General features: G+C 41.7%; 3 protein-coding genes across 6 annotated transcripts in view; 2 read left to right on the forward strand and 1 right to left on the reverse strand.

The window, feature by feature from the left end:
• The window catches only part of ccny (cyclin Y), a 56,804-nt gene extending 51,986 nt beyond the window's left edge, over positions 1 to 4,818 (forward strand). For all 4 annotated transcript variants that reach the window (XM_030079281.1, XM_030079283.1, XM_030079282.1 and 1 more), the window contains one exon: positions 61 to 4,818. In XM_030079281.1, coding sequence (XP_029935141.1) covers positions 61 to 177 — 117 coding nt within the window. In that variant the 3' untranslated portion in view covers positions 178 to 4,818. The remainder of the gene's footprint in view (positions 1 to 60) is intronic.
• A 7,284-nt stretch (positions 4,819 to 12,102) lies between these two features.
• Positions 12,103 to 14,243, forward strand: gjd4 (gap junction protein delta 4). The gene is made up of 2 exons (XM_030079810.1): positions 12,103 to 12,166; positions 12,994 to 14,243. Exons 1-2 carry the CDS (start codon positions 12,103 to 12,105, stop codon positions 14,241 to 14,243), a joined length of 1,314 nt encoding a protein of 437 aa, XP_029935670.1.
• An 8,157-nt stretch (positions 14,244 to 22,400) lies between these two features.
• On the reverse strand, positions 22,401 to 25,145 carry fzd8a (frizzled class receptor 8a). Its single transcript, XM_030079830.1, has one exon. It carries the CDS (start codon positions 24,720 to 24,722, stop codon positions 22,968 to 22,970), a length of 1,755 nt encoding a protein of 584 aa, XP_029935690.1. The 5' UTR covers positions 24,723 to 25,145; the 3' UTR covers positions 22,401 to 22,967.
• Between the last annotated feature and the right edge of the window lie 741 nt (positions 25,146 to 25,886).

Genomic DNA, 25,886 nt, shown 5'->3' on the forward strand with positions numbered 1-25,886 from the left:
CATAGGAATAGTAGGTCTCATGATACCCATCTCATTTTTTATTGTGCTCTGCCCTTTCAGGCAATCTCAAGGTTGTGTGATGACAAATACAAGGACTTGAGGAAAGCAGCCAAGAAGCGGTCAGTGAGTGCGGATAATCTAGCAGTGGTGCGGTGGGCTCCGGCCATCATTTCCTAACATAGGCCACTGGCGGGGCGAACGAAAGAAATGGATAGTCCTGTCAGACATATTTCTGCCTGGTAAGGGGTCAAACCATGGGGGCAGCAACCCTGTGGATCAGTGCGTCTGTCTGCCCTAACGAAACAGGATTACACACATACACACACACACATAAACACACATACACACACAAACACACACATATACACAAACACACACACACACACACACACACAATCTGGCACTTTTACGAGTGTTATTGCACCCCCTCTGATTGCTGTACATACAAGAAGTCCCACTGGTTGCCTGCACTGAACCAAACTAAGCTGAACAGAACTGGACTGAATCAAACTGAAGTGGGCAAGTGAAAGTTGAAGGCAGGAGAGAAGACGTCAAACTGATGGAAATAACACTGGCAAGAGGAGAGTGTGTGACTATTTGAAAAAAGAGGATATTGCTTAACGTGAAATACAACCAATGACAACAACTGCATTCCAAAAGGCCCTGTAAGGCCTGACCGTCTCATACATTTGATTGAGAAACATTCTTCTGATCAGTGGTTGGGTAGGCTTTGTACATTCCTTTCATTTTGATCCTCCAGCTCAGTTAATACCTTAACTGAAGCCCAGGATTTTTTTTGTTTGTTTGTTTGTTTTGTTTTTTGTTTTTTGTTTGTTTTTTTGTTGTTGTTTTGTTTTGTTTCATTTTTTGGATACAGGTAACAGGTAAGGCAAGTCTTAAGTTTCAGGTGTACTCAATTTATTAGCTTTTGTATTTCTGCATTTTGTTTAAATCTATCTATTCATGTGCATTCCCATCCATGTGAGCCTCCCAAACACCTTGGAAAAAGGACAGCAGATCAGACGGAAAGTTTTGTGAAGGCATACAGTATACATTCCTCACTTACTTCAGTGCACATCTTATGTTGGCATTGATTAAATTGACACACATCAAAAAGACCACATATCATCACCCCCTCATTGACAAAATATCACATTTAATATCCTTAGGTCTTGGCTACATTTGAAGTATTAAGACATCTCCCAAACTGATATACAGTGTCTGAGCAGATGAAGGCACAGTGTCTTGCTCAAAGTCACCGTGACAGGACCTGGGAGTTGAACCTGTGACCTTCCAGCTACAAAGCAGTTTCTGTAATGATCAGGCCAGTGATCCGGCCGCCAGTCAGACACATTACTTCACTTAAAGCAATATTCCTGCATGGTTTTACTGTTCTGATCAAATATAATGAAGCATGAAAAGGGATTGTTGTATGTAGGAGGAAATAATGGTTCAATGACTAGAATCCACTATGTGCAGTCAGAAGTGAGACATACTGTAGAGGTTATGTTGTATTTTATCCACTGCCATCGTCCTGACCTGTGGTGCCTGTAATAAGCTAGTAACACAATTAACTTTTTTCCCTTTTTTACCGGAGGAATAGAACAAATTATGAAGTTTTTTTTTTTTCTTTCTTTCTTTCTTTAACATTTTTATAGTTCTTCCAGCTTACAAAGAAATAGCACAAATGAAATAATGAAATTCAGAAAATTAAGCCACTAAGCATGATTTTTCAGGGTTGTTCTTTTCTTGTTCTGGAGAGGACCTAAATGAATGAAAAGCATTATGTGATGAATCAAAAACTGCTTACAAAAAGATAGATTGTATAGATTTTTCAAAATTGTCTCTGTACAGTGTAAATACAGCACCAGTGTGCAGAGTCTGTAAAAAAAAAACAATGAGAATTATGTTAGAATATTTATATTGGATCAGTATTTACTGTAGGTGATGGGGAAGGTAAGTATGTTTGATTCCTTGTTCGTATGACAAATCAAGTAAAGAGAATGGTGAAGTATTAAAATCTGATTTAGATGGGAAACACCACTTAAAGAATTAATTTTTCAACATTTTCGTGTTACATTGTTTTTGCACTGCAAAAATGCCACGTTTTTAGCAAGTAAGTGTTAAATATGTTATGTTGACAACTCAAGCTTATTTTAAAAACTGTCTTTTTGAAAAACTAATTCACCCCGCTGTCTAATGACATTGCAGCTTTTATATGTTTTTTGCTTGAAATTATGACACTTGTTTCAGACATTTACTGGATAAAAGTGACACTGTCAATTTCTTTTTTCTAAAGAAAAAAAAACAAAAAACATCAGTTCTCTTGTTATTTTTAAAAAATTCTCAAACTCAAGTAATACATAAACAGGGATGTAATGGAGTACAAATAACCCAACTCATTGATTTTCCCCACATTTTTTGGCAGGTGTAAATTCATGGTATACATCACAGTAAGTGGTGTTAGACTGAGGTCATTTTTGTGAGAGTAGATTCTATTAAAGAACAATTCCAGTGTTTGAGTTTTTGACCATTTTTTATATTTGACATTTCCTATAATAATTTTTTCATGCATCATGATTAAAGGCCTGTTTTGCATTGATTGCAGAATGATTGCTCCAGTTGTCTCTACTTTGTTTTGCGTAGGCCTACATGGAGGAACAGTAGCCAAGGGGAGGGGTGAGGCGTGAGCTGAGGAGACTTGGAAACTGCTCCCACAGCTTGTGTATGCCAGTTTCTTTTGGCTAACACGGGGCGGTTACTTCTTTAGCATCAACTAATAATGTATTCCCCTCGAAAATAAAACATTTATTGCTGTATAATTTGGCTACAACAGTGAAAAATGGTGTTGCTATCTGTTCTGTGATGCTGTTATGAAGCCAAAAATGGCTCTCTGTCATTGCACCTTAACTTAGATGGGAAGAGTGGATGCGAGAGAGCCTTTATAGCAAACAGCAAAACGCAACAGTTTTGTTATTGTTACTCCTTGCTCAGTCACAAGACCCCCCTCTCAACAGTGATCATGAACTGCTGCCTTAAATTGATTTTACATCAGTTTTGCATGAGCTTTCAGTTCAGTTCACATGGCACAGAAAATAATAATGCACATGTATAATTAAATCCATAAAGGTAATCCATCAATCAGCTGAGAGTTGTATTTTGAAAAGATGCATCAGAATGCTTATATCAGGCCATTCACTTTTAAGTTAGGAAAGGTCCAGTAACATTTCTACTGGGCCTGAGAAGTGCAATTAGAAGCAAAAAAAAAATATTTCAAAGCCACAGTTGACTAATTTGTGGCCACGAGATACAACTTGTTCCCTCAATTTGATTAACTGCAATTTTTTTTTCATTGGTGGCCTTTGCAAAATAAACTTTGTCTGCAATAGCCTGTAAAATTTGACAGAAAATGATGCTTGATTTTACCCAGTTGTGGGTTCAAATTGATTGCGCAGAAAATAGTGTGCAGGAAGTTAGCAAAAACTTCAATCATGCTGGAATTGTTCTTCAGGGGAGAAAGCGTAAATTAACACCTAAAATCTTACTGGTTTTCTTTATATTAGTGGCTGTTTGCAATTGGATGCCACAGCTAATACACCTTTTCATTTGCCACTACATCACTGGATATGCAGTTCACTGTATGCTTCAGTTAGCATGACATTAGCTGGAAATGTCTGAAAATGACACAAAATCACTTTAGAAGACGACTGCCATTTGTCCAATGTGTTTTCTTCACTATATAAAGTTCAGATAAAAAGTCCAAACTCCCAACATGTCCACATGTGCTTTGTCACTACAGTGTAGTTGTGACATTCACACTCCCTCTTACGTTTAACATTTCAGTGATGATTTGCATATATGTGATTTAAGTTATGTCGTTGGAGAAGTTAATAGAAAATCAGTCAAATTAGTGTCATCACCAACCTTGACCAACAGTGTCAATATGTAAGAAGGGACAAAACAGTACCAAAGTAATCAAGTAATGAAGGACGATCTTGTTTCATGTGTTGCTCTGATCACCCAGCCCTTTGCACATGAAATATTTGAAAAACTCTCGGGACTTGGGGATAGAACTGTTTTGTGGTGCTTTGAGTGAATGGAAAAAAAAATGCTACATGTGTCTTTAGGAACGTAATGTTACGGGAGTTGCTATTGTGAGTTCAGCCATCAGAGGTATTCAAAGATTGTATATCCTATTTATTGTATGTGTGTGTGCATACAGTCCAGTCTGGTGTTTCTAAACCCAGAAGTAAGCATGCATGCCCTGTGGTAAAACCTGTGGCAAACTGAAGTAAATCCTGAGGTGAAACCTATGGAAAATCTCAGAGGGATTTAAGGTTAGCAAAGACCATGGGCCTGTGGTATCTTGTCGGCTGGTTACTGGGTGTGTGTCATAGCCTTGTGCACTGAACTCTACCTCTGCATAGAGTTTTTAGTTTTTACTTGTCTCTCCAATTTCTCTTCCTCTCTCTTCGATGACAATATTTGGATTTTACAAATTCAGCTTCAATCTTGACGGTTTCCTGTGCTAACGTCAGACAACTGCTGTAGCTGTGACCTCTTTTTCTTTTTTTTCATTAATTGATATTTTCAAAAATTTGTACTGTATTCTCGTTATTGTTATTGTCGTTGTCAGTGTCTTATTTCCTTTTCACTAAGTCAGTCATTTGTTCCTGTTCTCAGTTTGCCAAACTCAGATCTCTCTCTGCTCTCTCTCTATGTTTTTATCTATGATTTAAACAACTCCCACTTCTTCTCTTCTGAAGCAATGTTTAGAAAAACTTGTGCAAGAATTAAACTTTTAAACCTTGCAATAAACCAAGTGTATGTGTTTCTCATCTGTGCACAGAAAAACGTCATCCTAACTGTTTAGTTATGTGTTCAGGTTCACCATATTGGAGTGAATCCAGAACCTTCTATCCCCTCGGTGAATGTAATGGACTCCATATCTTTCTCTGTAATATAATTTACCTTCTGCCTAACACAAGAAAAATCTCAGCCATTGAGCTCTATAGAGTCTGTTTGTGTGTGTGTGTGTGTGTGTGTGTGTGTGTGTATTGTAGACCTGATATGGTTTAGCTGACTTTCTTCTGAAAAAGAAAAAAGAAATTAAATAGCTTAGAGCAAGCGGTAACACAAACATCACACGCTGACATATTGTCACTAAGGGACACATTTAATCCCCTGTTTGCCCAGATTTGCATTTCAATTTCTGCTCTCATAATTGCAGTACAATTCGATTCTCTGCAATGTGCAAGAGTCAACACAAGCATAAATACACAAATACAAAACATGTACCATTTAAATTATCTCTCTCTCTGACTTTCTACCATGGGTATTCAGACACATAAACCTTAAATATTGGTTTTATAATAATATGTGGACAGTATTAATGAGCCAATGTCTTAGTCTGCACTGCTGGGATCACCGGATTTAAAGGAATACATGGAGTTTTTGCAAGATTGTATTCTTATCCATATACACCAATGGCCAGACAGCTGAATCATCCATGATCCATGATGAGCTGTATACTCTCAGTTTTGCACATAGATATAGACCCAGATAAAAACAAAGTAAAGGACATTGACCAGCATGCCATGACAAGAATACACCAGGTTATCGTCAGAATTGAGCGCAATAAATTATGATCCAAACTCTATATTGACACTGAGAAAGAGGGTGACGAGCACTTTGTGGTTGATGGACTGTCCTTCGTCCTCATCCCTTCAAATTGTCGGACCTAGTGCCATATGTTTTAGGATCATCACATTGCTGCCTTTCACATGAAGGTCACTAATAGAGACAGCAACAAGAGTCCATGGTACATACAGTGAGTTCTGATGAGAGGAGGCTTATGGATAGCATGAGGAACTCAGTACCACTGCTTGCTAGGGGAGTGTCTGGGTTGAGATTTGGGTGCCTGTGCAGGGTTAAACCACTCTCCCTAGCTGTATTCTACATATCTGCCTAATGTCCACAAATTAGATCCTTGTTTAATCGACTTAATTAATGTATCCAAGTGTCTGAAATGTTGCTGGTCTCTTGAAATTCTACCATACAAGGTGTCTCACAGCGGTACTACAAAAACAAAAAAAAAAAAAAAGAAAAAAAGTTTTCTGTGGTCCTCTGTTGATGAGTTGGATCATAAAAAGGGCAGCAAAGGATGGAAAGGAGCTGCAAGAGAGAAAATAGTGACCAGTAATAGGACCATGAATCTGAAAAGATTGTATTCCACCATACCAACCAGCTGGCACCACGAGTAAGGAAAGGGGCTATTGACACTAGAAATGTCATCAGTTGCATTTTGTTTACCATTGTGTGCTATTTTTAAATGTTACTTAGTAACAATGTAAATAATCCTCGAAATGACATAACTTATACCTATATTTAGCAAGCAGAACTCAAATGAGAAATATCCTGTTTTGTTTTGTTTTGTTTTGGACATATTACAATTATGTCTTTACATAATTGCGTCTTTGCTGATTTTTTTCCCCACCACTGGCAGGCCCCTCCCCATGTCTGTCTGTTCAACAGTTTCCTCCAAGGCAACATATCTCACAGTCTACTGGGCAGATAACCATGAAATGTGGAGGGCACATTCATTCATGCTTCCCAGAGGATGAGCCCTGTCACTTTTGGGTGACTTCATGTCCTTTCCCTCCAGCTCCACTATCAGGCAAACATTTGGCTTGTGCACAATATTTCAACATCAATTATTATGAAATTTTGTGAACACATTCACTGAAACCAAGAGGATGAATTCTGTCAAATTTGATTATCCATGACTTTCAGCCTTTTAGCCCTTTAGCCCTTTGACCAGAATGTCAGATTTCATATTTCAAAGTCTGTTGGAAAGAAGTTTATGGAATTGTGTGAGCACATTCATGCAAACGACTGCCTTGATTGTGCTTGAAAAGTTTATCACTTCTATTTCGGCCCATGACCAATCGTCTAAGCAAATTTTGTGAGTTATCCTGCTTAAAGAGGGTTTCACCCTCTTGAGATGACAATGATATGAAACCTATTTTTGGGCATTTTTATGATAGAATGTGGTGTTAATCGCAGAAATGTTTATCCATGCCACCTCAAATAACATGACATAACAAAACAACATAAACAAAAATGTTAATAGAAGGAAACCTTTGATCTGAACCTGGGTAAAAGTAGATGTCTCACCTGAGAATAGCCCAGATCTTAAGCCCAGTCTGGCTAAATGCATCAACATTTACACCAGAGAGGCATTTAATCTACCAGAAGATAAAGCTACCCTGAAAAATGTGGAGGGAATTCTTTGTTTGGATATAAACTGCTTGTATATATACTTGTACCATTTGTGTCCAAAATGTTCTCTGACTTACCGGTGACAGTAATGGAGAGAGAAAACACCAGCACAGCTTGAAAAAACAACAACAAAAAACAACACATGGTTGTTGTCCAGTCATTTGCTTGATTTCACTATAAAATCAATGTGCTGCTATTCATGTGCAAACAGAGATGCATCCCAACAAAGAAGAAGGAGAAAAAAGAGCACAAAAGGATGGCATTACTGGTAAGTGGGAGGGATGTGGCTTGGTTTTGCTAATAAAACATGATGTATTTCAATTTGGAGGTAATGGTCTATGCACTGTAAAACGTAAATATCCACCTATGACCGGAGCCTAAAGAGAAAACCTTTCCACTGCAGGCATAGCAAACCATGAGCTGAAAAACATCAAATCAACCTTATTAGCTGTGTGCAGCATCTAGATTTGTGTCAACTATGAATGCATTATGTAGCTTTGGTACCTCTGTGAGAAAGGTCACCCTCTGTATTAGTTTAACTTGAACTCAGCGGGTCAAGTCAAACTTATAGCACACATTCATCATCAGCACACCTGCCTGGGCCAAGTGGCAGATTTCCCTCCAGCAGGTAACGACACCCTGCTGAGTAAACTGACCAATCATAGTCTCCAGCAGGTATAGAGGTATCCCACAAGCCTTTACAAACACAACATGGAATCAGGAAGGCGCCTACATGTATTAAAAAGTTACATTTTGCACTAAACAGTTATCCCCTCCAGGCATCCCAAACAAGTTGTTTTGTTCATTCATGCTCCTGCTGCAGATATGGTCAGTTTATGTGACATCTCTTTGTTAAATGAGTATGTCTTTTGCAGTGATCCAGTTTGAGACCTTAAGTATGTAAAAGTAAAGATACTGAGCAACACCATCCAACAGTTCAGTGAGGAAAGTGGCTCAGAAGTTCATGAAGTGACTTCCAGCATTTGTCTGTCTTTGACCACTTCCTTTGGTCATTGTATCACCCCTCTATGAAATTAAAATACTTAAGTCTTGACTTTTTCGCGTCACTGTGCTGAAGAAATTTGATTCCCTTCAAGTTAAACCAATGCATAATAGAGGATCAACTTATCTTTGCCAGAGAGATCACCTCCGCCAATTTTTGTAGCAAAGATATGGGAATCTCCATACATTTCCCAGGCCTATGATACTCCCAGCACAAGATAGAAAGAGCTCTACTCTTGTCATTTTGTATGGATTTGCATGCTCCAGTCATCAATGAACTTACATAACCTTCTCCGATTTACCTTATTTGCTCTCTAGTGGGCCATTGGGTCTTGGTTACATGGCATGACATAGAACAGTCATTTCAGATTTGAATACTTTTTCATCATCTTTCATTTTCTTATATTTTGTCGCTAATGAGGCAGGAACTTGGCTTCCACCAGCTGAGTCAAGTAAACACAAATGTACCCGCACACCCACTGGTTAATGTTACACTAATAAGCCCAAAACTACAAAACACATTTCCCAGCATTTCCTGTGGGATTCTTCTGTTTTTCCCTTTTTTCCCAGCATAGCCTTCAGTGATCTGGCAGGGAGAAGTCATCAGCAAGTCTTGCCTTACACAAGCATTTAAGCTGCATGGCTTTATAGTTATGTTACCTTGGTGAAGGAAATTGACAAAACATGATGGCTGATGTTTCTTGTTTTTTTTTTGTTTTTTTTTCTGCTCTGCATCATTTAGGGATGCATAGTCTTTTAACGAAGGTGTTGCATCTAAGCAAGCTCTAGTAACTGGGCAGAAATGGCTGCTAAACAAGTGTTTGAGCAAACACTAGGGAACAGGGATATAGGAGGGCAAGTGCTAAAAGGTCATGGAGGCTTTAGTGCTGGCAAAGGCAGACCTGCACAGAACAAAGCAACACAATTAGAATAGAGGAAGCTGGTACCAGGGAAATGTTAGAGCGTGTGCCAAAGTGTTTTTTTAAAGCTTTGCATGAACAGCGGATGAACTGGGAAAGTGCAGGGAGCTAGAAGCTTACTCAGCTTAGTCAAACACAACCTGTGGTTATGGGGAGAGCCCACATGTCAGTCGTGTTCAGAAGCAGCAGTGCTCAGCTATAGTTTGTCAGGATGCAAAGTTAGTCTTTTACACATTTACACCGAGTGCTGAAGGCCCTGCCAGCAGAGTGTTCAGGGAATGACCCAGAGGTTTCCTATAACATCATTTTAAATATATAATTATAATAAATATATAGTTTTCTGGACATTTCTTCCCTAGTTTTTAATAATTTTCTAATTTTATTTTTTCAGTTCTCAACATCATTTCATTGTAGCTACTTTTTTCAGGTTATTGTTTAGTTGCTCATTGCATGTTTTTGAAAGAAATCAAGCCACTTTGTTCAGGTTTCCAAGGTTTAAGACCTCACGAGCCTTTGTGGAGCTTCCTCTGGTTGGTTCAGTGTGGTTTTAAGTTTATGATATTGATGCAATAGCAGTAATATCAGTGATAGTGATACGTTATTTTTGTATTTAGTTGTTTTTTAATTCATCTCACCATTTATTTGCTTTGCAATAATAGCAATTCCACAACACTTTCTTTGGATAGTCCCCATATTCAGCAAGATTTCTGTAAAGTGTTATTATGCATCCCACCAGAGCATTCCACTGTTGCAAAACTATGTTTAAGATGATCAACTTACCCCTTGTTTCCTTTTTTCCTGAGCGAACAAATATATCATCATTTTAACTGTCAAACTGTTCAACTATGCTTCAGTTTTTGTTTTAAATTGACTTATAGGAAATTTATAATCGATGATTGTTTAGTCAGTGAAATATAAATTGCACTATAATTCTGAAGACAATGCATAACATTTCAACATTTCGATTCTTGCTGTCAGTCAATGATATGATATGAATAGGAATAGTGACACTGTTGGAATTTCTCAAACATCAGTTCAAACACAACCCAAATTGTCCTTTTAACTAGAGCTGTGTCCGTTAGAAACTCTATGATAATGCTTGAGATTATATATGTTTGAGGTCAAAAACAAATGTTCTTTTGAAAGTGAGACAAGTCGCCTATCAAATGATGTGGTTGGATATAAAATTACTTGGGGTTTTGGCTCAAATGGCTCTTCAGAGAATTGAATGTTGTTGTAGAAGAAATTTTAAAAAGACATACAAAGCCACACACACTGAAAATTTAAAAATTGCCTCAAGTTGTTTTTATTTGCATCCATCTCATTTTATTAGAACAGATATTTTCTTATAGATTTTGCATGATGTAAGCCATACTTTATACTCAGAGTTGATCCAGGTACCACTGAACTTTTCAAAATGCATCTAAAGGTATATGATTTTAAATGAGAACATGTAGCAATACAGAGGGCAAGAAAGAGAAAGTGCTCTGTGTTACATTGTCCTGCATGGAGCGTACATTCGGTTCCAAAATGTATTATGATTTGCCACCTTAGGCTTGATAAGAAAAGAGAGCAGAGCGGCAGCACACGACAGAATGACCAGAGACAGAAAACAAAGTGAGTCAGGGGTGATTTCTGAATAGGTGAGCTATTTGCACAGCAGCCAGTGAAAAGTACCATTATGGCAGAGGCACTGTCAGATTTCTATTCTTCAGCACACAACAGGTAACACCTTTGAATAGAGGACACTTTTGAAATCCTTATCAAATTAAATGACCAAAAGTAAGGACATATGGACTCCGTTTGATATAAACTACTAGAAGGTATAGTCAATGTCCAGGCACTCCTATAAGGACACAGGCTGTTGTTGGATCTATGTAACAACTCAGTCAGTTTATGTAAATTTGACTCTTAGATGCTAATAATACCAACAGTGAAATGCATTTCCATTGCGAGCACAAAGTGCATACATTTCATTCCATCCAATTTTATTTGAATGCCACTTGAGTCACTCTCATGAATGATAATACTTGATATAAATTAGAATTAGTTCCCTCTGATCTGAACTTTGAATGGTAATACATGTGAATGTTAGTCTATTATATTGAAGTTTGTGGAATCTTGACCATCGCAAATGTGATAAATGCAAATGTATCACAAGTTCCACTTTAATTTCATGTCCTGGTCAAGTTGCTCTAAGTCCTCATCAAGGATAAGTCATTGTCATGCGTGGGAAAAAGCACAAATCCTAACCTGCTAATCACAAGAGGAAATCTGCAGTCTATATTCATGCCATGATGATTTATCACAGTAAACTTTATTATTTTTTATCAGGGCTTGGACATGCTTGCCATTGTGCTGGAGAACTTAATACAGCAATCTAGAATGAGTAATCCAGGAGGCTTGTTATTCTCCTGGAAGGACAACCACCAGCACCAAAATATCTCTGCAATGCCAGGACGGCGACGTGCCTTTGGAAGTGCGTTAAGAATAGACCCACAATGGGGCTCTCTCCCGTCTTCTGTTGTCTGAGAACAGAGCAGTTGTCTGCAGGGGACAGACGACAAGGGAAGACGGAGGATTCACACAGTTTTATTCACCCTCTCTCTTTGTACTTTTGGAGACTGGGCTGGATTACAGCAGATTTTTACCCACCAGGACCTTGCAGATGCTCCTCCTAGGGGTGGATGGGAGTTTCAGGCTGCTGTTGGAAACTTTCTGCCTGTCCACCTGGAGGTTATTCTGTTGCCAGAGGCCACTGTGTCCCTTGGCAGGAAAGGTGGAGGAGGAAAGAGGAGAGGGGCCTGGATGGTGAGTGAGGTGCTGGTTCAAGGGTTTAGCCTGGGGCCTGGAACTGGAGAACCAGGGGGGATTTAGGAGGGCCTTAAGCATAGCAGACATGGGGAGACCAAGTGCCTCGGAGGTCATCTTCATCTCCGTCAATCACAGCATCACTTTAATGGGTAAGACTCCCCTTGCAACAGAGATGAACTGGATTCTGACTAAATGGAAAATATCTTAAGAATAAGCGCAATTATTCAATTGTAGTTCCAGTACAGTATTATTTAAATCAAATGTGATCTTTAATTCTGTGTCAGTGCATGTCAGATAGCATTACTGTCATTACAATAACAATTAAATGGTGTTATGTCATTTCTGTTGCACCTGACAGGTGTTTATAAAGTAGTGGAGTGCAATGCGTTAGGTGTCAGGGATTGCCAGAGCCTCAAGGTCTCTATAGTTATTTCAACTTATTTACCTGTCAAAAAAGCTTTACAAAACAGCGCTCCCATGTCTCTGTCAAACTTTTGATTGCTCATGCAATGTAATCCAAAACCAAAAAGTTTTGATCTAGAGTAACAATCTAATCCATTTCAGTTTCAAGAAATATCTGTTTAGCTGCTGTAATCAATTAATATAACCCAAGACTGATTGAACCAATAGCCAATTCATGAGAGCTTTTACATTTGCTTTCCTAAACTGATATTTTCTGATAGGACTATCCTGGGGAATTTGTCTGAAAGTAATACATTTTACATTTTAGGAAATAGCTACATTAGTTTGTTTGGAATAAGGGTGTCACAGTACTGGAGACACTGTTTGATTAAGAGATCTCTGTGCAAAAAACACCACAGCAAAGAACATCAATGACGCTGCCAAAAAGAAAGAAAGATGGCTCTTACAGATTATCACTAACGTTAAGAACATGAAAATTACAAGGGTGCATCAACATCAGAAAATGACAAAAGGATGTCATTGTTTATTCAATACCCTGTGCTCTATTTTTCAGGGAAGGTGTGGCTAATTGTGATGATCTTCCTCCGCATCCTGATGCTCTTGTTTGCTGGCTATCCCCTCTACCAGGACGAGCAAGAGCGATTTGTGTGTAACACCATTCAGCCGGGCTGTGCCAATGTGTGCTATGACCTATTTGCTCCTGTCTCTCTGTTCCGCTTCTGGCTGGTACAACTCGTCACCGTATCTCTCCCCTACATTATCTTTGTCATCTACGTAGTTCATAAGGTCTCAAATAGCCTCAATGTCGATCCAGACACCTCAGATCACATCAAAGCCAGCCCGCTCTATAAGATCCACCAACAGGAGTTGTTCAGGAAGACGCCTGTGAACAAGATGACCCTCGAGGCTGAACGAGGGTGGGCCCAGTGCTTCACAGGAGCCTATATCCTCCATCTTGTGTTTCGGATATTGCTGGAGGCTGGGTTCGGGGCAGCCCACTACTATCTGTTTGGTTTCTTTGTCCCTAGGAGGTTCCTGTGCCAGCATCCGCCGTGCACCACACAGGTGGACTGCTACATTTCCAGGCCAACCGAGAAGACTGTGATGCTCAACTTCATGCTGGGTGTTGGAGCTCTGTCTATCTTCCTGAACGTGTTGGATTTCATCTGTGCCATCAAGCGTTCGGTGAGGCAGAAAAGCAAGAGGAAAATGATGGTGGATAAGATGTACGAGGAGGAACAGTATTACCTTTCGGCCGGTGGTACCACCCAGGGGATAGACCCGAATGTTCCTCTGGCCCATCAGGGTCTAGAGGTAGAAGGTAGTCATGCAGGAAGCTACCGGAAGAGACGGAGCAGTAAGGGGTCAAGCGCAGGGGGGGTGCTTGGATTAGGCCAGGACCAGTCCTGCACAGAGCGTTCCTCTCTCCCTCGCTCTCCAGTCTCTCTCGCTCCAGGATCTCCAGGCTCCAACACCAACACCAACGGGAACAATGGGTACTCTGCAGGCCAGGAGGATGCTCCAGAGGCGGATGGCAGTGAGGTAGCTCTGTGCCCCCCAGAGCCCATGGGAACGCCCAGATCCATCCGCGTTAGTAAACGCAGTCGGCTCAAACCGCCGCCTCCACCCAGACGGGACCTTGGATTGCCCTCTGGTGAGTCAGTGGGGCCCATCTGCGATATTTCCACAGCAACAACTGTCTGTACAAGAAGGATGGGTCAGTACACTCTGGTCCAGCTGACCAGTGGTGCAGAGCTTCAGACAAATGATGAAGGGCAAGAGAAAAGATCAGAGTGGGTGTGACTGAGCAGGCTGGATTTGTTTTATTTACCAGTTGTTTTGCAATATGAGAATGGGGAGATCAGATGGGAGAGCAATAGGAGACAGACAGAGCGATACACTGTGGCTTATACAGTGGCAACAACTGTTGGAGTTGAAATGCTGTCATGCTCTCTTGCTCATTCCACTCACCTCAGGGTGCACTGTCACTTGAGAAGACTCAAACACAGCAGAGGATTTACCAAAGTCCTTGTTAGACCGATAAGACATAAGCATATTTGTGATGATTTTATCATGCCATAAGAGCCTATTGCCTTAGTATCTTGTGTATTATGATGCCAGGTTAAAAGAATGCACTCGTGACTACTCAAAACAAAACAAATCAGGAATTACAGGACACACTAGCCTTAACATAAGTGTCCTTGAACAATCCGCAACCTTGAGAAAATCTAAAAGAGTGCAGCCCACCTGTTCCTCCCCTTGTTAGCTTTACCCCCACCTCCCCTGACTCACTGTCCATAAACAAAGGCAGGCCTTGACCTGTCCCACATATGCATGGAGCACCCGCCGCCGCCACACGACACCCTGGACAGTCACCACAGAGCTCTTCTCTTTTGTGTGTGGGTCACTGGGGTCAAAATGGTCGTGGGCTGCCCGTGGGGCTCTGCGCCTCGGTGTTGGGTGACCTTTTGGAATGAGAGGGTCAGGCTGAAATGAAAGGCAATAATCTTGGTAAGGTGCTGTCCCTGAGCTCATAGCATTGAAAAGGATTCCTCCCTCAGAAGTGAAGGGCACTGTGAAGGCCCCTGAAGCTCACATGGGCTCACAAAGCAATTATGTTCCCCCGTAGGGCTGTATTTATGGAGACAGCTTGTCACTCTATTTCAGGGTCTCGTGAAGCTTAGGAGGAATACAAGCTTTAACCTACACCGACACTGGAAATAGAGCACAGTGCAGCTCTGGGAAGGAACACCGTGTTGTCTGCTGCCCTTCAGGATTTCTACATACCACTTGGCTGTGGCTTCGGTTTCACCTCGACCAACACTCAAATTAATGTGTGAGGGTCAGATGCCAGCAGCCCAATGTGAAGCTTGTCAATCACGCACCTACCAGGCCGCTGTAATATTTCATTATTATGCTCCTTTGCTGAAATGCGTTCAACTGTCCGAGCACTGGTTTTAAAAAGTGATGTTTTTAGATTTTCTTTATGACATTTTAATAAATCATATGACAAGGGTGGAAACAGCAGCTGCACATTATGATCTGTTGAATTTCCCTCAGGTACATTTTGTGTCTACAACTTTGAATGACTGTAATATGCATAACGTCTATATCTGAACAGTGTGCAATAAATTCATGACACTTTTGACCTTTTTATTTGCTTGTGCTGCAATATTAGACACAACTGGGCAGCTACTAAGCAAAGTAAATTTCATTTGTTTTACAGTTTATACGCTGCAAATAAATTGCCCATTGCTCTTGGAAAAAAAGTATAAATGTCTGCTAATGAGGTGAGACAGTTCCAAATGGTTGGTAATATCACTCTTTGTTGAGATGATTTCACTTGTGTTTCAGGAAATTTCATGAAAACAAGCACCGATATTCAAGAAATCAAAGCTTTGTAATGGAAACATGAACTCACCTCACCCTGCAGGCAGCTTTTTTCTCTTGTTTTCAAGGAAACATGATGTTAAGACTGCTATTAACTTACTCAGATGACTATAACATCAAAATTCACACTAATATTTCCTTCCTAATAATGAAATCATTTTCAGGCCATTGCTGTATTTTTATCTGTGAACTCTTTCGATTGCGTTTAATGTCTGTAATCCCAGTTGTGCAAGGAGAGGACACTGAATCAGTGGCATCACTGTCGGTTTGCTTTGCTATAGCTGAGGGGCCAGTCTCTGTGTAAGTGGATAGCTTTTGATCTTCGTTCCTCCTCCTCTGGCCTCTTGTGCTCTCTTTGAAGGTGACAGCAAAAGCTAATAGCCTCCTATCTCACCTATCTACAGATAAGAGTGATATGCTCTGTCATAAGAGTGACCACAGGTTTTTTTTGTTAGTTTTTTTTTTTTTTTTTTTTTTTTTTTGGCCAGACCACAGCAAAGTCGCTGCTGCCATATGATCCTCACACGCCCAGTATTTCCTCCTCAGCCACACTTAAGCTCCTTTATACTTCTATAGTGCAGTGTCTGGCTGGACTATCAAATTATCACACGGTGCCTCAAAGAAGTGGCTACTTAAATGATAACTGACATATGTGTTATTTTTTATGTGCTACTTAAAAGTATTATCAGTGTTAGATAGCCACATGATCGATAGTCCAAACTTCTCTGAACAATTAATGAGACTCTTTTTAGTTACCAATGGACGTTTTTTTTTTTTTTTTTTTTTTTTTTTTTTGTTAATATATAGGGATATACTTTCACAAATAAAATGAATGCCTTATTTTGGTACATCAAAATCAAATACTTGTTAATGCTTGTTCATACACTGAATTGCAGAATTTAGTGCATGAATAGTATAGTTAGAGTTTCAGTTTGATTTTATACAGTGGAAGTTCCAATGTGGTTTTATTCTGCTCTCTTTTTAATGTTTCTATTACTGCATAATTGACTCTTGAAGTTTGAAGGAAGCTGTATATGTGTGGGGGTGACAGTGTACAGCAGCCAAAACATAACATGCAATGCACCTTTGGTTTTCGTGGCACTTTATTGTTACAGTGTAGTTGAAGCTGCATTGGTTTGGTAATTCTTCAGGCTTCAGCTATGCTTTCAGTTATTACATGCTGCCCTCTAGTGGCAAACAATGTGAACTGCTACCATATATTTCAGCCTTTATCTGACACTTGAAATCTTCCCAGCTGCTCTCAAACAATGTGATGATGATTGATTTTGATATGTGACTGTTTGCATATTTATCTAATATATGGCTCTGATACTTTCTTTGAATAAATCTGGTACATAAAAAAAAATTGGTGAGGATATTACTTGCTTTTAATTAATTAATCAAACAAACTATTCTTAAAGACACTATTAATATGCAACCTTAAAACAGCCGATAGTACCTCTGCTGTTGATTTTCTCAGACATAATTTCAGTGGCGCCCTCTGCTGGCTACATAACAATTTCATGTGGCTTCAAGAGGGAATCTGGGAAAGCACTCAGCGCTCAGATGAAAGAAGTTTTCCTTTTGTATGCATGTCAGTCAGTCACCGAGGGACTGAGGGAACACAGTGTTCTACTGGGGGGTGTCTGTGTGTGTGTGTGTAAGTGTGTGTGTGTGTGTAGGTGGGGGGTCCCTGGATTGGAGGAGGCAGCAGGGGTGCACTGTAAGGACTACTAAACCGCAGACTCATTGTTACTGTGCCAATAGGGAGCCAATCATTTATGCTGATATCTGTGTTAGGTTTAGTAATAATGCTAACCCCAGACTAAAGCAGCCATCAGTAAAGTCAGTATAACTGGGTTTGGTCACTATTTTATTTCATTCTTATTTAAGGTTTATTTATCCATGTTGAGCTCTGGGATTTCTTATAGCTGTCCCAAAAGGTACAGGCATAGGTTATATAAAAAAAACAAACAAACAAACAAAAAACAAAACAAAACAAACAAAAACAAACAAACAAACAAAAAAAAACAGAGCACCACCTACAGAAATGCATCAGTAACATCTCTGATCACTAAGTGAAATCCAAAAACACCACAGCAATGACCACTTAGCTTTGAAAGAAAGAAAAAAAGGTTCATATTACAGATTACTGCTTTAAGGTTCCAGACTATATGAAAGCTTTTTTTTTTTTTTTTTATGTGCCAGAAGGCACATAAACGCATGAATAACAGGGATGTGTCCTCTGTATGACCTTAAAAAATGTCCAGCCTGTGCTGAAATACAATGTTGCCACACTATGATAAACTGTATCTAACCCACGTCGACGCTGAACTGGTGCCTTCATACAAATCATAGTAACATGATCAATTCTAGGTAAAAACATAGCAGCAACTTGTCTTTTCTACACAATGGAAACAGAGTTTTTGTTCCTAAAACCTCTACTTACTCTTAAGGTGTCAAAATATGTCTTAAAATGATAGCCAGTCATATGTTAAAGCAGCCAAATATAACAAAACAAAACACTACATCAGTATGCTCACCCCATGTGATACATTTTTGATGATAACTTTCTGCCATTAGTCAAACTCAATTCTATTTTTTTTTTATCTGCTTTTCACACAAGTCAAACTAGTTGAGACTGCACAAGGTCAAAAGATGACTGTTGTTTCTCTTTCGCCTAACTTATTCACAATGACCCTGATGTCATGCTGTATAGAAATGTACATTTTATATCCAAGAGAGAAATACAAAACTACAGAAACATGGAATTAGAAGCCAAAAATGTCATATTAGTCTCCTGTGGGAAAATCATGTGTTAATCTCATCTTTACGCAACAGGTCGGCACTGATTTGACAGCTACTCAGTGTCAAAGTTTGGAGTTTGATGACAGTCCTCATAATAATGATTATTATTATATACTGATAGTATCAACATCTTAAGTACATCCTGCCCCAGAACCTCGTCCAAGGCCTTAACCCATCTTTTATTACCAAACTGGAACAGCCTCCATAATGTCCACATCCCTTGGAAACCATTACTGTGATGTGTGACAGGAGTGCAGCATGATGAGACCCCTTCATTTTCCAACATCTGGCATTTCTAATGGCCAACTGGGGATATGCACATGAACGGGAGATCAGGAGCCTCCCCATTAATCTAGGAGGGTCACAGAAACCCGAGGCCGTTGCTGTGCCTCATGCATAGACAGTCACATTCCCAGAAAAGCTTTGTTTTTTTTGTGCCATTGCTCATTTTCCACTGACAAATTACAACATATTCAGATGATATTGTGCTTATGTATAAAGCTCTGTGTGTGTCAACATACTCTGTTCTTCTTCCTCACAAACTACGATCACAAGTGTGCTCGCTTTCTGTGCATTTGGCACATTTGCTTCCGACTTTCTTTCCTTTCCCACCACTTCACACATCTCAAAACTGTGCAGTGGGTTGGGTTTGAGGTCAGCAAAGGTGAGCGATGTGTGGTGGGAGTGTAACGAAGAGATTAGTGTTGCAGTGGGTCAGCCTTCCCTGCTGTTAGAATTTCTTGGGTCTGGTTTTCAGTGAAGACAGGAATAAAACACAGAGATACTGATTAGGTTTAATTCTGGGGCATGAAATTCTACAGAGGCTGAGCATCTGTGCAAAATGTTGGCTATCAGCAGCTTCAGTGCAAATAATCAGCATCAGTGTGGTTCCTCATAAACCCACAGTGGTAACAGCTTATTATTTACATCCCTCTCTCTGCCACCCTTGCACTGATGCAGATTATAAGCCGCTTCCTACGGCTCCACAGCCACAGCATCTCCTCTCATGCATTAAGAGATAAAAAAAAAAAACCCTACCCGGGTGTATCAAAAGGATCAATAGTATTAATAAGCATGACCCGCCTATCAGCCCTCTGCTCTCCTCTGTGTCTGCCTATCATCAAACGCCGCCATTAATATTTGATAGACAGCTATGCCAGAACGTTCCCCCTGGTCCCAGAAATAAGGCCTAACGCTCGGCTGCAGAAACTGATTGGGAAAGAAGACAATTCAATCAGAGCGGCTGCGTGAAAGGTCATTCCTCGGATCCCTGCTCGGGTGGAGGGATATGAGATGACGCCTGCATTTGTTGCTGTGATTGGGATTCTTGATCGTAATGACATGAGAGCCAAATTTGGTTTATTGGAATCTGCTGTGGGAGATGCCCCGGGTAAACACTGTGCATTATACGCAGTGGGTCTTACTGCATTATTATTACATGGTGGTGGTGCTTACTCGATTATGATTGGCTGATGAAGGCGGCTTCAGCTGTTTCACCTTCAATCACTCAGCAGTGAAGGAGTCCATTATGTTGATTTTGAACAAATTGATTGTGAAAAAAACATGACTTAGTTGCTGCAGGAAACACTCAGCTAGAGCTAGTCAAGGTTAGAAATGTGGAAGATTTTTTGTGTTCCATTTATCAGAAAGCAAGACATTTTTCATTGCTGGTTGGAAGCAACAGTTAATGGATGTGTCTACATTGTTACTGTTTGACTGCAGGGTAGCCTTTAGGTGCTGTCCATTTGCATCTCTGTGGTTACTGCTGTGTTACAGCGAAGGTAAAAGATGGTAAAAGATGTTTCTGTGGTTGCAGCAGGTCAAAGGAGTTGTTAGTGAGCACGTACATAAAAACCCCGAGTTCCCTATAACAGTACATTCATAAACCGCTTCCAGACTGTCCACAGTACATGTCAGGACATGAGTGTTTCAGACCATTACTGACTAATAGCACCTAAGCACTTTGTGAGCCTTGCTCTGGATGTGAAGCACCTTGTAACAACTCTCCCAGGGTCAGTCTTACTTTCTCTAGTAAACTGCAAATTGGGTTGATGACCTCTGTGGAGGAAACAGACTGTTCCCTGATAATTATACTGCATGTCTACTGGCCAAGTCAGGACATGCTGTTTAAAGTGTCTGGACATTTGGTTCATAGGGAGACTGGATGTGGGGGAGGCTCAGAGTGGTGTACGCTCAGTGTGTATGTGTGTTGGCAATGCTGTGCTCAACACTTGATGTTTCCAGTGAATATCAAATGTAAGTTTAAGAGAGGACAGGCAAATATCTGAACAAAAAGCTAATATACATCAGGGCTTGCAATGTTTCAGAGTTTGGACATGTACAGTGCCGGTCTCACCACTAGGTGGGGCTAGGAATTAATGTCACTTTCACTGAGAGGCTTGCAGTCAGAGCTGGAGCTGCAGACGGGCTGACTGAGGATATGGTAAACACTCGAAAATGAAGCTGAGGACTCAGCGCAGAAATGACCTTTTCCTTACAAATAAACTGCCACATGAATGTAGAGCGCATGCGGGATGTTCCTTGAGCGGTAAACTTTAAAGTCTTGCATGGATTTCACACTTGATGAGTGCAACACAGTAATAACAGGTGTCGAAAACTCCCAAAAGGGGATGCTCAGTGATTGAACCCACAAAAACCAAGTGAAAAGTGTCAGTAAAACTATGTGGAGCCAAAGCGTGTAGAGAAATGCTGTTTTCTCCCAAAGCGGCCAGTCTTTTGATCTTAGGATTTTTTTTTTTTTTTTTTTTTTTTGTTATCACTCACTTTTTATCGCCCAGTGTCTCTGGTGACAGCAGTGATGCAAGATTTATACTGCTGATTTACACTACCAAAAGATGCACAGCTGCACCACACTGAAAAGAGGCTTGCAGGTTACATCTACTGTCTGGGTGTAAAGGAATAAAGCAGGAACAAAGCAGTCACTACAAAGGACACTGTCACTATTGACCAGCAAATCAAAGGCATTTCTACACTGGATTACAGTGTATCATCTTATGCCAGCGCATTGGGTTAATTGGGACCAAACCAGATACATTTGTTGCAAAAATGCCTCGCTGAGGGGGCCCTAAGATGTGAGATCATGTGAACAGACCACCTGTGGGGCTTTCATTGCCATTTCAATATCATTCATGTCAAGGCCCCTGCACTCTCTGACACAGCTTGAGCTGGGGGAGAGATGTTTCAATTCAGGCACTACGAAAAACCAAACACAAGACACAGGGGCTCTGGCAGGTTTCAGCTCTGACAAACCAAAGCAAGGGTCCAAAATGCTCTTTCAATTGTGGAACGTCCATCAAAGCATCCAAATGGGGACGTTTAGGAGAACCTTGGCACATCAGACAGACACTCCTAATACACACCACCTTTATTCTAGGCTGTTTAAAAAGAAAGATCAAAGTTTCTGCAGATGAAAAGGGTCCGTTCCCTGCATTTATACCCCATTCACCCAGTCCCTCTTTTACTAAATTAAGAAAGCGGGCTTCGGCAGGCATGTGAAGAGGACTTTAACAATTATGGAGATGCTCCAACTCAACCCCTGCCTCTAATTACCAGTCTCTGGCGGTTAAAAGGGCTTCCTTTTAGCCAAGACTCTCAAAAGCTGCTATTGCTGCTGCCGTCCTCAACACGGTGACCACAAGGAACCACAAAATATGCCTGGGCTAGGAGCAGAAAAGACTGGATGAGACTCCCTGGGAAAAAACACGGAAAAGTTACACAGCCCTTGAGATTTATCAAATGTTTTATTGTCAAAATAAAGGTCATATTTGTTTTTTTCTCACAAAAAGACATCTACACTTTGTACAAATTTACAATAGCTTATAAAGTTTTCTTTTATACACAAATTTACACGTTTGTACATAACCATTATATAAATACATTTGAAATACAAAAAAAGAATGACCCGTAAAATACTTGGGCACTATTAAGGCTTAATTTAAACCATCTTTGATGTGACTGAATTACACAATGTTATCTGGCACTATAGTAAACCCAAATGCTCTTTGTATGAAGCAAGTTAGGAACAAAACTGTTTCTCTGCCTACAGGTAGCCTACAACAAGTAATGCCCAGTTTGCTTGAAAAACCTCAGTCTGTACCTCTAATACATATAAACAGGGAGGAATTAACCTGTGTTAATGCCAGGTACATTGTTTCAACCAGTTCTCCCAACTGAGAGGTGTGTGTGTGTGTATGGGTGTGTGGGGGCTCCTCAGCAGCAGTTCATTACTATGCAAATTGCTTAAGACTGGGAGTGATGGGTTATCTCCCAAACAATTAGCAGTCCTCATAAGCTGCTTTTGCCTTTTATTCAAACCTGGGACAATGGCATCTGCTTGGGGCAAGACACGGAGCTGGCCGTGCCCGACCTCCACGTCAGTCCTGTGCTCACATCGCTGTACATGGAGCCGCTGGTGCCCTTACTGCCCCAGCAGCACCTGGTGCAGAAAGTCCTCCACGACTCCAGAGTCTTGCCCGACCAGATCCACACCCCCGACGTGATGCCCACCAGAAGGCACATAAAGTACTTCAACATGAAAACCGCGTAGTCCGGACTCCTGCGGTCCCGCTCCAGCAGACAGGCGCAGTTGTGGGTGATCTCCCAGCTCTGCCTGTTGTGCTGCTCGTAAAAGTAGCACGCCACTATGATAGTGGCCGGCACGGTGTAGAGCACCGTGAAGATGCCTATCCTGATCATCAGCTTCTCCAACTTGTCCGTTTTAGTGCCCCCTTGTTTGATGACGCTGCGGATCCTGAACAGGGACACAAATCCCGCCAGGAGGAACATGGTGCCTATGAATAAATAAATCACCAGAGGGGCTAAGACGAAGCCCCGCAGGTTGTCCAGGTTCTGGTTGCCCACGTAGCAGATGCCAGCCACTGAGTCCCCGTCCACCGAGCTCAGCGCCAGGACGGCGATGGACTTCATGCTGGGGATGAGCCAGGCGGCCAGGTGGAAGTACTGGGAGTAACTAGCGATCGCCTCGTTGCCCCACTTCATCCCGGCAGCCAGGAACCAGGTTAGAGACAGGATGACCCACCAGATGGAGCTGGCCATCCCGAAAAAGTAAATAAGCAGGAAGACCACGGTGCAGAGAGCCGGGCCGGTGGTCTCGTAGTGGATGTGCTCCACGTCGTACTCCCGGTTGCAGGCCACTTTCTCGTGTCCGGCGATGAGGCGGACGATGTAGCCGATGGAAACAAACATGTAGCAAGCCGAGAGGAAGATGATGGGCCTCTCGGGGTACTTGAACCGCTCCATGTCTATGAGGAAAGTGGCGACGGTGGCGAACGTGGACACGAAGCACAACACGGACCACAGTCCTATCCAGAAGGCGGTGAACGCTCTCTCGTCGTGCGTAAAATACGGGTTGTGGCACGGCATGGCGCAGTTGGTGATCTGTCCTGTTTTCACCCGGTTGTAGAGCGGGTGTCGGTCTGTGTTTACCGGCACCATGGGGTCCAGACACTTACATCCCGGCTCGCACGGAGCGGCAGGGGGCTTGTATTTACCAGGCGCGCCGGGTCGGTTGTGTCCAGGTTTGTTTTTGTGCGGGTTATAAGCCTTACTCGGGTGGTTCGTAGGTTTGGAAAGAACCGGGGAAACCGTGGTCGAGTCGGTCCTGTTGTAGTCCATACACAGCGTGTCCGGGTTGCCTTGCACCGGCAGCAAGTCACACTTCATCCTGTCCGGCCAGGGAAAGCCATACTGCCTCATGAGAGGCGCACAGCCGGCCCGGGCTCTCTCACAGACGCTCCGGCACGGCGGCAGCGGTTTCTTATAGTCCTCAAGGCAGATGGGAGTATACATGCTGCACAGGAAAAACTTCAGGTCCGGAGAGCACTGGATCTCAACCAGAGGCCAGAACTGGTGCACCTCCAGCCCCGCTTCGTCCTGCGTGTCGTGGTTGAACTGGTTGGGCATGTAGGTGTAGTTGTAGCCGATCCCCTTGCACAGGGGCACGGCTATCTCCTGGCAGGTGATCTCCTTGGCCGTGGTGCCGCTGGATCTGGGTAGGAGGGCGAGTGAGAGGAGCAGGTAAATCCCCAACAGGTCGTACTCCATCCCTCCGGCGCGTTGTGTCCCCCTCTCCTGCTTTGGTAAAAACAGCAGCGGATAAATCCTTTCAGCCGTCTAATTTTGCCCCCTCCGAGTCCGGTCCGGTTAGATTTTGCGCAGCGAACCCATCTCGCTTTACTCGGTATTTGGCACGGAGTTGCAAGCAATTTGCAAGCCGTGTTTACTTTCAGCCGAGGTGGAGGAGAGGAGAAAACAGCCTTCAGGGCGGCGAGCGGCAGTCAAGATGGCTGAGAGGAGCGTGAATCCACCTTAGAATGGAAACTGCTCTCTGTATCCTTGGCCAGTCTCTTGCTGATGAACCCGAGTGGAGCTCTCCGATCACAACAAATACAAAATGTGGGCCTTCTTTCTTTCAGCAAAACACGGCGACTACATTCAGTCGGCTCGTCCTCCCTTAGTCCTGGCTCCCATACAAATCACCAGCTTGAGGACTAAGCGGTGAGCCTTTATACCGGAGCCAGTCAGACTACGCCCCCATGGCCGCTCGTCCAATCACACGGCGGCAGGGGCGGTGCTTCGGGATAAGTCAATCAAGTTTTAACCTCACGATGTTTTGTTATACCATAATCATAATACTTTTATCAGTTTCTGTGGCACCACGGTTCGGGAGCAGTGATGCAGCTGAGAAATATGGACAAAACATGATCTCCAGTTGATTATCACCCAAAGGTAAACAGACACAAACACAGACCCCCCCTCTCCACACACACACATATACACACAAAAGACAATGCCTTCATATAGCATACTAGTCTGCCACTTGCTATGATGTGCATAATGCCAAAAGTTTAATTTCTATATGGAACATAGACTATTTCTGAAAATATTAATTGGGTGGATTAACACTCAAGCTCATTCTTGCATATGATCCTAAATGATTCTCATAGGGTTATAGTGCAACCCTATAGAATTTTTAATTAGAAAATTGCAGCAAAACCACCATAACTAATGCGTCTAAATACAACGAGGTCACTATAAATGTATTATTTAATGCTGCAGACACACAATGAGTCCCCAGAGGAATAAAGCTAAACTTGCAGATTCCTCCACCACATAAGGTTTGACAGTGTCTCATGGTAACTTCATCAACACCAGGCAGACCGAGGATATATCCAATCTATTATTCTTTCTGTGAGAGAGGCATTTTGG

The sequence above is a fragment of the Myripristis murdjan genome, chromosome 20 (genome assembly GCF_902150065.1).
Source record: "Myripristis murdjan chromosome 20, fMyrMur1.1, whole genome shotgun sequence".
Classification (NCBI taxonomy): Eukaryota; Metazoa; Chordata; class Actinopteri; order Holocentriformes; family Holocentridae; genus Myripristis; species Myripristis murdjan.

Coding starts and splice junctions, on each gene's coding strand:
- fzd8a (XM_030079830.1), bottom strand. CDS start 24,722: ATGGAGTACGACCTGTTGGGGATTTACCTGCTCCTCTCACTCGCCCTC.
- gjd4 (XM_030079810.1), top strand. CDS start 12,103: ATGGGGAGACCAAGTGCCTCGGAGGTCATCTTCATCTCCGTCAATCAC. Junction 12,167..12,993: donor TCACAGCATCACTTTAATGG/GTAAGACTCCCC, acceptor TCTATTTTTCAG/GGAAGGTGTGGCTAATTGTG.